The 14,099-nt window shown below is 41.5% G+C and overlaps 1 protein-coding gene across 4 annotated transcripts in view; it reads right to left on the bottom strand.

Annotated features, from left to right (window-relative positions):
- Nucleotides 1-11,767, bottom strand: part of cacna2d2a (calcium channel, voltage-dependent, alpha 2/delta subunit 2a) — a 269,412-nt gene extending 257,645 nt beyond the window's left edge. For 3 of the 4 annotated variants that reach the window (XM_047346805.1, XM_047346804.1, XM_047346807.1), the window contains exons 1-2: nucleotides 11,201-11,766; nucleotides 5,895-5,976 (exon numbers count right to left, since the gene is read on the bottom strand). In XM_047346805.1, the coding sequence (XP_047202761.1) occupies nucleotides 5,895-5,976; nucleotides 11,201-11,316 (198 nt within the window). In that variant the 5' untranslated portion in view covers nucleotides 11,317-11,766. Of the gene's footprint in view, nucleotides 1-5,894; nucleotides 5,977-11,200 lie in introns of all 4 variants that reach the window. The other variant, XM_047346803.1, reaches the window with a different exon arrangement.
- Between the last annotated feature and the right edge of the window lie 2,332 nt (nucleotides 11,768-14,099).

Below are 14,099 nucleotides of genomic sequence, written 5' to 3'. Positions count from 1 at the left end.
TTTTTCAAATACAAATAAGTAAAATCTTTTTTCAGAAAACTGTAGCTGGTGTTAGCTTTGACCATCATACTCAGCTGACTAAAGTCCTGTGGCAACAAATAGAGGAGGGAAATGTCACTCTGTCCTTTTTGACTTTTTTAAATCATGGTATACCTTAAAAGAGAAACATTACAATCAGCAATCTACAAAAAAAATTCTACTTCCACATTTAATTTCTTTGACATGTTTCTTTGAGCAACATTTTATGATAAATTTTTAGGATTTCTTTTAGTTCTTGTCTTAATTCATATTTCTGTATAGTTTGGCATATTATGAGGCATTCTCTTACAGACATTGTGGTGTTGTGGGTTAGCTTTGCAAAATACAAACCATGCATGACAAAATCACCAAAAGTTTATCTTGGAGCCTGGGTCCAGGAATTGCTCATCATTTTGACCTAAAATGACTCAATATTTGCTAATAATAAAATGGTGATTACTGGATTAATCTGATTGTTGAAGCTTAGTCTGTATCTCTGATAACCCATCACTAATGACAGCCTAAGAGTGTGGGCGTACTATTTCAGGATATGAAAACAATGAAAGTGTCCTTCACTGCCTCTCATCACTACATACTGGAACACATCAAACTCAGCAGCACACAAGGCAATGAGGAGGATAAGGACTATAAAGAGCCTATGTGTGCTCACATTGAGTTTACCAGTTGTCTTTCTCCTCCATCAGTTTATCCATCTAAGGACGTTTGACTCTGAATATACACACAAAACTGCATGAACATCCATCTCAACTGTCAAGCCATCCTTCAATGTCCCCCCTCACTCTCTAAAATGCCCACCTCCTCTGCTCCAAGCCGCCCACTCTCCTCGTCTATGTTTTTCCATTTTGAAACTTCCACCTCCTCTGATACATCTCTCACCCTCTGTCTTCCTATCAAGTCTTTCCTCCGAGGCAACAAAAAGATCTTGACTTAACTTGGTCAGAGTAAACCCGAGGATGATTTTACATGTTTAAAAACCAATTGGGCCACAATAAAAAAACTATATTTTGAAATAATGTACTTTTTTTTTTATTCAGACCATTTCTTAACATATCCTGCTAATTTTCATGCTGCCCTGTCTTGGCCTCACTCCCACATTCATCCGCTGCTTTGCTTGTCAGAAAAGATAACATCTCAACCAGGGGGGGAACTGAACACAGCGCATTTACATTCAACTTAGTTCACTTGTGTCTTTTCATGTAAGACAAACCTAGTAATAATTTGCACACACTTTAATTTTTTTTTGTCTCATGTGAGAATAAACTGCGCATGAAAAGAAAGGGGGCGCAGAGGGAGGCAATCTTGTTACGAGCCGGCATAGCCCTGGGAAGATTTCTATCAGACACACGTAAAGAGAGAGGCATCCATTTAGAAAATGGTTTTTCTAGGCATGCTGGGCCATTTAGCACACCCTGTGACGACTCCTGTTTGGGGCAATGATAAATGTTCTTTCACACACAGTCTGTGCACTCTGTCAGGCCAGCACACACACATGCACACAAAGCCATATGGGCACCCAACATAAGACATCACTGGGAATGGACATAACATTTACAGGGTGAGACTAGGCTTCATTGGATTTGGCTAACAGACTGCCTCAGACACTTGTAGACTAAATTAGTTTAAATCCAAGGAACCTAACTTCTGCTAAGCACTGAACATCATGTCAACATCTCAGCCACAGGCTTCATTAGGATCAGATCAGTCACTTACCAGAATCTATGTCCTTCTTTCATAAATACCTCTAAGAAGACACTGCAATTGAAAGCCATAAAAAGCTTTCTAACAAAACCAAAACAGTAATAACTTGCACATTTGGGATATTTTTAACCACAATATAATGATGGTTAGTGGGCCACAATTTTTTAGGGTACATTATCAACTGTTTTCATTTTTGTGTTTAAAGCCATTACATTTGATTTATTGTTGAAAACATATGCCACCTCCTCCTAAAAGCGTAGGCATAATAGACTTCTGTTTTAAAAGTAGCAAATTAATAGCAATGCACCAATTGCAGCTTTCCAGCCTGATTGTAATTTCAGATTTTTACTCATCCACTTATTTTAACTTTGGTCAATTAGGGTTTCTCTCTGAGGAAATTAATGAAAAGACTGCACAATACATAGAATAGTTGTTTTAATATTTAAAATAAAAGTAACTACGGTAGGTTTTTTTACTTCAATATTTCAATACCAATGTGTGCAATATTGCAAAGAACTACCTAACATGGATGTAATACTTGGTAGGATTTATTAATTCAAGGGCCGTGCATCAAAACTCAGCTTTCCAGTTGTATATGAGGCCACTTGGATGGACTTTCACTGACAGTTATGCCCACAACTGGTTTCAGTTAAGCCCAGAATTATTCATACAATTGGCCATAGTCCACCGTTTCAATCTGATGTAATCTGTGGAGGGAGCTGACGATTAGGGTGATGACATGGAGGCCTTCCAACCGCAAGGAGTGTGTGCCTGTTAAGCCAATATTGCCAAAAAAGATGTTTTTAACTGATTTTTGAGAAGGCTTTAAATATTTACAACATGCCATTTTTTAAATAAAAAATTTTGAAAAACAACTTTTGAGAGATGTCTGTCTTCTTTTAAATATTCACCCCTCGTATAAATAGAGGGCTTTGAATGTTAAAATATTCAAAGTTGAATTTTAAATTCGATATGGATCTGTCTATCTATAGTCAATAGCAGTTAGGTTTTTTTTGGAGGATGTAAAAAATTATCTTATTTTTCAAAACAAAACAAAATATTTTCAAATTCCCTCCGATTATGTCCAACATCTGCTGTAAACCAGGTCTCAATCAGCAGTTTTTTCATAGCTTATAGTTTAGAGATGCATGATTTCTATTAAACAGAGAAATTACACTTCTACCTTGAAACCGTGTTACTTAGAATGTCTACTACTAAGTAGATATCAACACTACTCAGCAGGAGTACTGAGAAAAATATTTACACACTGTGAAAGGCAAACATTTTGACAGGTAAATACTCTGCTCTGCTGTGTTTACACTGAATAAGTGCTCAACATCAACCTTTCTATATCGGACACTCTGAGCGTCTGCCTTATATCCACTAATGGTCATTACCCTTTCCATTGGGACAATCTCTGTCAGCTCTCCTCCTCCTCTCAGGGATCCATCAATGTCGCCACCATACGACCAGCTATTACACAACCCACTGTTACTGCTAGCATTAAAGCCACAGGCGTCACACGGGCCCGATGAATCACACTCACCGAAACAGCAATAATGAAGCATTTATCTCAGGGTGCATTACAAACCCTGGAAGCATGGCAAATGTGCACATGGCAGAAGTACGATGAAACAGTGTCAATAACACTGTGTTCAACCATCTGCTCTGCCACAAGACACACATGTTACACAAAGAGTGATACTGAGATGCAGACACAATAAAACCAAATCTGTGCTCTGCAAAGTATGCCCATCTTATGAATTTCATTTGGTTCTCTTGTAATTTTATTTAAAAACCTTCCACCAACAGGAAGGATAATCAAGTGGTTTCAGGGAACGATTTTCCAGTTTCCATTTAAGGGGCAAATATCAACATATTTTAGAGCCAGAAAACCTTCCTAATAGTATGAAACACAAATCACAATTTGTCTTTCCACACTTTTCAAAACGGATTGCTAATTTTAAAATACACTTTTAGGAAACAAAAAAAAAATTACATTTTGAGTAACGCACTCTTCTTCATATGGATTGATAACAGTGCCTATAACTGTACTGTGCTAAGTTGTGAGTACGGTGCTCTGTGGTGTCTGTTCTGTTGCGCTTGTGGGCTGGGCCTGGGTGGCGTTGCGCAGGGCCCTTGCCTTGCCGTCGCAGCTTGTAGTGTGATGGGGGGCAGGATGCGGTGGTGGTGCTTGGAGCGGGGCCGTGTGTGGAGCTTGTGCTGTGCGGATGTGTCTTCATCAGCGTTTCGAGGGAGGAGCTCATCTGTGCAGGTGCACCCCTGTGGGAAGGGAATTCATGGCATTTGGGTTCGGGCGGCATGTGTTCCGATATCTGTGTCCTGGTTGGGAGTGGCCCAGTAGGGGAATTAATGTTGGGGTTCATGGGGGGTGGGGGGTGGTGGTCTCATGGCGTTGATATTGGAATTCATTGGGAGGTTGGGATTGTTGTGTTCTGGGACGGCTCTGGTTGGGGGGCTCGTTTGGACCAGGTAGACCCCTCTTTTGTTTGTGGGCCCCTCTCCAGATTGGGATGGGGGCTGTTAGGGAATAGGGTCGAAGCGGGGGGTCGGTGTCTGGGCCGGGGTCGTTCGGGTATGTGCAATGCCAGCACTAGTCTGGGCTGGTGCAGTCTTCCTGTCTCCGCCCTGGAAGGGAGGTGACCTCCAGTTGCCTGGTACCTGGACCTGGGAGTATAGAGTATGTATGGGGAGTGTGAATAATTGTACAACGTCCATTGTTGTTTGTCTTTACGTTGGGTGTGTGGGTGTGAGTGTTTTTATGTGTAGGCATGAGGGTGGGAATGTGTGATTGCGACTGAGTGTGCCTGTTTTTGTGTCATGTTGGGTCTTTGGCTGCTCCCTCGCTTGGATTAGCTTAGGACCCCCATCAAATGTGGGGCCCATTTCCTCCCCTGCCAGTAGCTGATTCTCTACCCGCTGGTGTATTGGTGGTTCTCAGTGTCAGGGGCTGGGTGCTTTGGTGTGTGCCGGTTCACTCCCGGTGGCTGCATGCCGGGGCCTGGGCCCCCTGGCTCTGTCAGGCCTCTGCGTGGGGGGTGAGGTGCCGGGACTCTGGGTCCATGACTGGATCTGCTCCGGCGTAGATGGCTGCGGGCCCGTGGGCTCGTCGCTGCAGCTCTCTGGGGCTTCTGCACTGTGGCTGCTGGGCTGTTGCCCTAGGGCTCTCCTCTGCTCTTCTCTGGGGGGGGGGGGGGGGGGGGGGGGGGGGGTCCTCCTGGGGGCCTTTAGACGTCTGTGGCTCAGATTTCCTCCGTGTCTGTCTCAGGTCATTGCTGTTGTTACATATGTTTCTGCAGATGTACAAGCAGTCTTCTAGTATCTTGTATTCTCTTCATCCTTCTTTCTCTCCTCTATTCTTTTCTCCCTTTTTCTTTTTTGCCAGCCTGTCACAGGCACTTTAAGGCTACCCATACCTCCAACGGAGTCAACAGCCAGGCCATTAAGACAAGTGTAGATTTTATTTGTAAACATGAAATTTATCAGAAAAGAAATTACTTTCGTTTTTCAGGTGTTGTCTATGAGCACAAAATATGTCTTATTTTCTACATATGTTGTTATTTCAAGTGCTCACTCACTTGAAATGTTTATTATGTTTATTCATAGCAATTAGCTGTAACATTGCCTTACTTTTCTTAGTCTCTGAGCGAATTAAATTTGAATATAGCTGCCATCTGAGTATTTGACAGAATGACAAGTTTTTTTATTTCAAATAGGGAGTTTTTTCTCACAAGCCGTCATTCCCCACTGTAGTGAATTACATGTAGACTGTGTTCACCTCTGAGCATTTTTAAATCACTTGGCAAGGGGCTGGTTTGCCTCAAATCAATTGCAATGAACCAACAGTTCCTCTGACTTACTTCTTCCCAATGGATAAATAATCATATAAATGCTTACTTTGTGAACTTAAGCTGGAGACTTCGCTGTCATGACCTTTGGCCATTGTGTTAAAGACATTTTAGAGTCTAAAGAAAAACGTAAAAGATCATTGCTTTCTGCTGTGCTTTGGTGAAAATACAGGTTCTGAGAATAACACACACACACACACAATTACGTTGTACAACCAAGCCCAGAGGAACCTGATTAATAATGCAAGGAAATGCAGCTCGTCACATGTTCGGGTGACATCAACTTACCGATCTCATCTGCTGAGCTCCAGTAACGTGCTGAAGAACCTTTTCCAGCTCCTTCTCAATGCGTCCGGCCCAGTGAATCATTCTGCAAAAAAAGAAACATGTTAAGCCTGTGTCCCTCAACATCACCACCTGAACAGGTACTCACACAAGCCTTCAATTCTCTGTCACTGCATATGAGTGAGTGTGATTGTAAGACTGGGACAGTGAGTCTGTCCCCATCTATGTTTAGCTTGTGTTCTGCTGGGAAGCTGCCACACTCTTCACTCCACGTTTCCGGGTCACTATCTGGAGGTGTCCTTGTCTTATCTCTGCTAATTTCTAAGTTACTCATCAGCACCTCTTTTGCCCGTCACATCCTGTATATGTCTATCTGGTCGGCCCTGGCAGGACTCACAGCGACTGTGCCTGTCTTGCCTCAGCTTTGGATCTGCAGCTTCGTAATAAAACTGCTCGGGTCTGACAGAAGTGCACCCTAAGCAGGAGCTGATCTCTGTTAGATGGAGCCAAGTTTGGAATTAAGAGATCAAACGCCTGGAGCTCATCACTGTATATCTCTCGGAGAGCAACAAATGACTAAATGGATCCAGATTTAGATAATTTTAAACAGAAGGAGTCAACCTGACAACCTGGATATGTGCCGCACAACTCGGAAAACATTTGAAAAGCTTTCAGCAATCAGATGAACAAATTCTGCCATGCGTTCAACGGCCAGCCACCGAGTGCCAACCTTTCCCTTTCAGCAGCCTGCAGATAACCAATCAGTGGCATCAACATCCCAACACAATGTGGTGGCTTGTCCTTTAATATGATGACAGAAACAAATGTCATCTTCAAATGTCAGATTTGCTCAGAAGATGAGAAGGAATATTGAGTTATTAAACTGCACAAAGTTGCCATGCAGCAAAGGCGCTGGCCATAATCACTAAACCACTGCGGGGTGCACTGTCAGGGGAGAAGCAGCAGGCCAAAACATGTATGCATGCATTTTCTGTGTTCATTGTACAAGTTTAACAGAAAACAAGAGGCCTTCTAAAGAGTATGAGAGAGGGAGGAGGGTGGAGCAGGGTGACACTGTGGAGAGGCTGCTTACTATGAAAAGGTCACCTCGATATGAACTGAAAAAAAAAGGCTTACAGTAAAAAAAGGCAGAGCAGCAAGATATAGTGAAACTACCAGGAAGGGACAATACCTCTGTCTCTGTGCCAGACAAGACTTGATTTGTTAGATTAAAACCTGAGATCCAACAATCAACTGGTGAGAGATTGGAATTTGCCAATTTTCCCCAAATCAGCTCTAAGTGACGATCAGCAGGTTAATGCTGAAAAAAATATTTTCTATTTAATAAACGGATCAAAACTAAGAATGACCACAGTTTTCAGTCTACAAACATATCAACCAACAGTGTGTCCTTTTAGGGTTATAAAAGGTCAGTCTGGGCCAGAAAAAGCCTGATCTATGCATATCTAATTGAAATCATCACCATTTGACATTGGATATTTGAGTAAACTCAAACTAATCAATCAACCAAACAAGTAAGTCAGCTTCAAAAATATCCACATGCACATGTTGCTGATCAAAGTCAAATATGGTTAGAAAAACAATAGACTATGAGTAAAGATTCATCAATTAGTAGGCCATAAATCTGAATTTTTCCAATGTTCACCTCTGATTGGTGACCGGCATGTCAATTATTGATCTTATTTTTTTATCCTAAATTAAATTATGATCATGCAATGCTGGATATCTGACAATATATACTAATTAACAAAGCAAATAGAAATAACAGGCTGCAGCACAATCCATTTGCTCATGTTGTTGATCAAAGTCAAATATGGTGGAAAACAAAATGAGGCTATAAATAAAGATGAACTATAATTAGCACATTTACACTGAAAAATCAATTGGGTTGTTTCCTGTTCATTAAATTCACCAAAGTTGGTCTATAAACTTATCAACTAACAACTTGTCATTTCATGCACTTTTTGAGTTTAATAAAACATTCATATTATGGCTAGGGACACAAGCTTTGATAAATCATTTAGATTTCAAATTAATTTATCTAAAGAGCACTGATGTAAAACAAATTACTTAATAGGCTTTGTACCTAACAACAGAACCAATTTATATACAGAAATACATACTTAGTTCAATCCAGTTTAATTTATACATAATTTTTATGTAGGCCTATTCCAATTTAAAATTAGTATTAAAAGAATCCAGTCAAGCTCAGTTTATCATGCCAAATTGTAAAACGTTTTCTATCTAAGCAATCCCTCCTCCTGAACAAGCATGTGGCGAAAGTGGACAGTATCCCTTACCTGAGCAAGCATGTCCGTCTAAGGGATCTGTCTTATCCACTATGACCTGGCCAGGTCACCCTTCAGAAAGAGATCTTGATCTCAATGGGTCTTTTATCAGATTAAATAAAATAAAATATGGGAACAGTGGACAAAAAAAGAATTCCTTATTGTGGAGTTTAAAAGGAAACTTGAAAATTGTTTTGTAATTATTAAATTTTCCATTGGATTCAAAATGCTACCTCTATCAAATAACCTGCAGCTTATGTTGCTAAAATAAAAAAATGGAATGGGTTAAAAATAGGAATCAGCAGGTCAGACAGCTAAACACTCAGTGTCAACCCAAAAAAGTCTATATCTTTCATTTAAATAATCAACACATGATGTAGAATATTTTGTTGAACACTAATTAAGTCAATTAAAAATGGCAGCTATGACCCTGTTTATATGCACATGTTGCTGATGGTCAAATATATTAAAAAGGAGAATATAAGTACAGATTTACCAAACAATCAACCAGAGATCGGAATCAACCAGTTTTCCAATAATTGGCTTTTAAAAGTGTTTCAAACACTAAAACATCAGTTTTTTCCTGCTCACTAAACGCATCAGAGCTAAGAACACCCACCATTTTCAGTCTATGAATGTGTCAACCAACAGCCTGTACTTCGATGTACTTGTTATAGTTTAACAAAAGAAAATCAGATAAAGGATAATCTTATACTTCCTTCAACTACTACCTCTATCACAGAACCAGCCCCACTTTTTTCTCTTTTATGTAATGAACATATCAGAAAAGGTCAAGATCCGAATTGCCCAGAAAATGCTTGATCGGTGAATCTCTAAATGTAGGGGACATTTAGGTTTCAATTTTCAAGGGAATTAGTCACGTAAAATCAGTCAAAATAAGTTAAAATGTTCTTATTCAAAGCCAGTTTATCATGACATCTGAATTTTATTGGACTAAATCACTATGAGAAACATATTCTCCAGTCTATGATGACCGCTACAGCTACTGAGATATCAGGACACGTTTGTTTGAGAAATTATATGCACTACTGGGGCCTGATGCTAAATGCACGCCTTTAGACCTCGTGTGTAATGAAAGCTGTGATATCTTTATTAAACAAAGAAGTTTTCATGGTTCAGCACAATAAAGCCGACTGCGTGCACCCCGCCTCTTTCTAGTCAGATGTAGTTGTAGAATTGCTGCCATTTGTTCCCCTGTGTTTTTGATATATTTTTAACATATTCTGATTTATGCCCGCCCCAACACTATGGCAAAGAAGAAAATGTGATGAAATGAGTCTGGATGGGAGACCTGTGCAGCAGCAACGTACTATCACTGTGTCCATTCTGCTGCAATGAATCTCATCACTCGCACTGCCACACTCAAATATCTATTAGGGCAGAAGGTTGACTATTTTTTGATGTGTGGAAATAACATTTTGGCAAGATTGCTGTTGATATTTTACCATCAATGGAAAGATTTACTTTCTGGGAATATGCTGTGGGGAAAAAAACTGCCATCAGACCAGATTTTTACACATCATTTGAAAATATAGAAATAACTTCCTCTGCTAGAAAAACACAAAAATTTATACTGAAACATAACCACTTCAGAAAATGTGAGTTTTTGGCACTTCTGGGAAATTCATTCAAATCCATCTCCGATACAAAACAACCACACAACTCTGATAGATTGCCTCAGAAGCTGCACACAAAGAAACACACATGCTTCAATTATCTGGCAAATTCTGGCAAATGAAATGTGGGTGACCCAAAACCCAGTTTATAAATCCCAAGAGATGGCTGAATATAATACAGACTTAAACAAGGGCACCTCAGACCAAAAGCAGAAAAAAGGTGTTCTTTGAAAAAAATAAGTAACATGAAAGCGTGAAAGAAAAAGGGGAAACAGCTTAAAAGCTGTTAAAATGCAATGTATCTTTAAATAGCAACAAAGGCATTAAATAAATTACCTGCACCACCTTTTTTCATTGGTCTTCAACAATCAAATCAGTGATCCAGATAATCTCAGTCAATGGTAGTCTCATTGAAAGTCACCTTGGACATCAGACTAACAAACTCCTGGAGATTTTCAGCAGATAAGCCCACAGGATGCATCAGAAGTAATTTAAATTTATGTTACTTCACTAAACCTTAGTGACAAATGCATAAAATGACAATCAGAACAAGGCACTTTGAACCACAGAGATCAGCAGCTGTTGCACTTCGAGGGTTTATCGTGAGCAAAAAATAAATATGTCTAAAAGACTGACATGTTCACCCTAAAATTACGATTTTAAGTTTAATTTTAAGTATCTTTTGCTTTAGTCACACTGTGTGCACCCTTCAGTGTGAAATTGTTCTATTTTACCATCGAGAAGCAAATCGGCTTTGCATTTAGCATAGTTGTGCGAACTGTTTTCCAACAGGTGCACGCTGCAAAAGTCAAGCTGTAGTTTTCTTGCTTCATGTTTTACATTATAGATGGGCACCAAACAACATCTTTATGCGCTGCTGGCTTTATAAGAGCGTCTTTTTTTCTTTTTCTTTATTTCCATGTATATTAAGTTTAAAACAGCAGCTTTTACTTATGCTCTGTTATTCCCACTGTGTGTATTATCTGGGGGATTTTAAAGCCTAAATCGGATGTTCTCCCACATGCAGAGACAGCAAAACACATCATGGACTATTCCATTTCATCCCTTTAAATGTTTCTCAAAATCTGCTCAGGTGGTTTATTTGGCTGCAGCACGTGTCTGATTGCACCATGTTGCCATATTTACAATTATTTCAAACATCGGTGTTAAATGTCTATAAAACAACTGTATCTAAGATGCGTGGGGATGATGTTGATCATGCTGCATCAGATGGAGCATCAAGAAACATCAGTACCTCCAAGGTAAACTGCGCCGCGCACACATCCTTGTTGGGGGCCACCTGTCCTACTTCAGTCTCCTTCTCCCCTCCTAGCATTACACCTAAACCGCGGTTAGTACTTACGTGTAGTGCTGTGGGAAGTGGTGGGTCCCGGCTGTCGGTGTGGAGACGCATATGATAAGTACAGTTTGTACGGCAAAGAGGCAGAAAATGCCGATCGACTGCGCGCAGATCGCCATTTTCCATTAAATATTCAAGAAACTGGGAGAAATAAGAGAGAGGACCGGAAGGACAGTCTCCCTCCGTGTGTGTGTCTCTCTCTCAGTGTCTCTTGCAGCTGAGCTAAGAATAAACCGAGCTCCGGAGGAAAGTGAGCGGTAGGAGGTGAGCGGTCGCTGGACGCTTCTGGACACTTCAGCCCCGCGCAGTGAGGGGCTCCAGCGGAGGCGCACACGCCACGCAGAAATTTGGCACCAAAATAAATAATGATAGACGCAGAGTCAGGAGGCGAGGATCGGGGGAAGATGCTCAGCCGCTGTTGCTGATGTGCCCGCCTGGCTGCTGCCTGTTCGCGCACTCGCTGTCCTCCCTCCCTCTCTCTCTCCCAGCTAAAGCGCACATTCGCTCCCTTTTTTTTCTCCTCTGCCGTCTCCACTGTAGCAGCAGCCGTACACAGTGAAACTCAAAGCCACACCACTGTTCCCCATTGCGCTTTCAAAATAAAACCGCTTAGTTTCTGGGGCAAAACATCGCACTAAAGTGCGCACACCCACTGCCGACTAGTGTTTTTTGTTGTTTTTTTTTTTGTTTTGTTCTATTGTTTACTTAACGCTCCTACCTAAATTATGATTATGTAATGTTTGACTGTGCACTTATCTTTACCAAATAAAAAAAAAACGAACATGTCTGAGAATCGCCTCTATTATTGATTCTGCTTTGACCTTATAATAAAAAAGCCTTTTAATATTTTATTTTGTAAGCCCAACTTCCTGTATTTCTCCCTCTGCCTCACTAGATTTATCTTTTAGCACATAAGAGGTCCTTCCTCCTTCTCCAGGCGGCCAGATCCTGTGCGCTAGACGGGGGCGCGCATCAGACCACCTCCTCCTTCACCTCCTCAGACCCTCCACCCCCTCCTCTTCCTCTCTATGTCCCGCTTCACAATCTTTGGATTAGAAGCAAAAATCAAGGCTTTATTTTGTTAATTAGAGGCTGGACTCTAGAGAGGCCTGTTGTATTAACTGGAGTGTAAACATTTGGCAATCACAGGCTGATCCGCAACTACATTTGTTCTACTTATTATCACATCTGGTCCAGTGAATGAGTTTGAATGGATGCAAGGAGGATTAATAACCTCATTTTTGGTGCTGCATGCGTGGTGTTTCATTCTTTTAAAAGCTATTTGGATGGAGGGGCTTTAAATTGAACAGATGAGCACCGTTCTCCTTTCTTGTACTTCTTTGTCATGAGTGGAGGGCTCCAAATTCACATCTTGCCACATTACGTTTTCAATATATTTTTTTCAATTCAAGCTCTAAAAAGCATGCCAAGCATTTGTATTCAGCACCCTTGAGTTGTATAGCTTTAGCTAAAGATACACCTGCAAGTCTTCTAAAGGTAAGTCTCTGTAAGGTGAACCTTGCCCCATTGCATCCTCCAATAGGGTACTTTCCAGTATTGCAGTGTGTTCAGCTCCATCCATCTCTCCATCAACTCTGACCAGTTTCTCTCTTCCTACAGAAAAAAGGTATCCCAACGTCATGATGCTACCACCACCACACATCACAGTGGAGATGGCTTGTTCAGGACCATGAGCAGTGTACATTAATCTTCACATTTTACATCTAGGCCAGATGTTCATTGTTGATCTCATTGGATCAGAGCACCTTTTCTGTTTCCTATGTCCACTACATAGTTTGTGGTAAACAGCAAACAACTTCTCATGGATTTCTTTCAACATTGGCATTCTTATCACCACTCCACCAGAAACCACATTTGTGGGGTGCATGGCTAACAGTTGTCTCATCAACATGTTTTGGACACTCGGGTGAAGAGAGGGGCTGACCTGTCCACTGATCACCACCTGGTGGTGAGTTGGATCCGCTGGAGGAGGAGAAAGCCGGACAGACTTGGCAGGCCCAAGCGCATAGTGAGGGTCTGCTGGGAACGTCTGGCGGACCCGTTGGCCAGGGATGTATTCAACTCCTCCACATCGAGAGGAGCCAGTTGAGGTGGCTCGGGTATCTATACCGGATGCCTCCTGGACGCATTCCTTGGGAGGTGTTCCAGGCACGGCCCACCGGGAGGAGGCCCAGGGGACGGCCCAGGACACGCTGGTGGGACCATGTCTCTCGGCTGGCCTGGGAACGCCTTGGGCTCCCCCCGGATTAGCTGGAGGAGGTGTCTGGGGAGAGGGATGTCCGGGGGTCTCTGCTGAATCTGCTGCCCCCGCGACCCGGTCCCGGATAAGCAGAAGACGACGAGTACGAGTACATTAACACATGTATGCTTTTCCTTCCCCACAAATGTTGTTTTATGTTGGTCTATCAGATAAAATCCCAATGAAATGCCTGCGAAGGTTAACAAATATTTTTGCAAGGTAATGTATTTACCTTAACAAAGTCTATTTTATTTTATCATAGTGAAAAGAATATTATATAAAAGTATAACTGTCATGTACCAACATGCTGTTTTTTTTAATTTTATTTTACTTTCAATGTCTTAATCAAGAAATGTTTCCTTTATAATTACAATATGAGGGTAAAGATGCATTAGGTTTCCTTTTTTAATTTTACAGCGATCTTCCAGTGAAAGTTACGGTCTGAGACACATGGATTTCCCCTTCAGGAGCTCCTGGAGGAGTTTCACATCTCCCAGCACATATGGTGGCAGCAAAGAGGCAGCAGGCCCGATGGTTGTGATTTCCTTGGCTCAGTCAGTCAGCAAGGAGGGACAACACAGGTGCTGTGCAACAGAAAGCCACGCAGCAGTCCGCAGGGTCGCTGCGCAGCATTTCTGTGTC

Source organism: Girardinichthys multiradiatus, chromosome 20, assembly GCF_021462225.1.
Source record: "Girardinichthys multiradiatus isolate DD_20200921_A chromosome 20, DD_fGirMul_XY1, whole genome shotgun sequence".
Classification (NCBI taxonomy): Eukaryota; Metazoa; Chordata; class Actinopteri; order Cyprinodontiformes; family Goodeidae; genus Girardinichthys; species Girardinichthys multiradiatus.
This window is presented reverse-complemented; position numbering and strand designations above follow the sequence as displayed.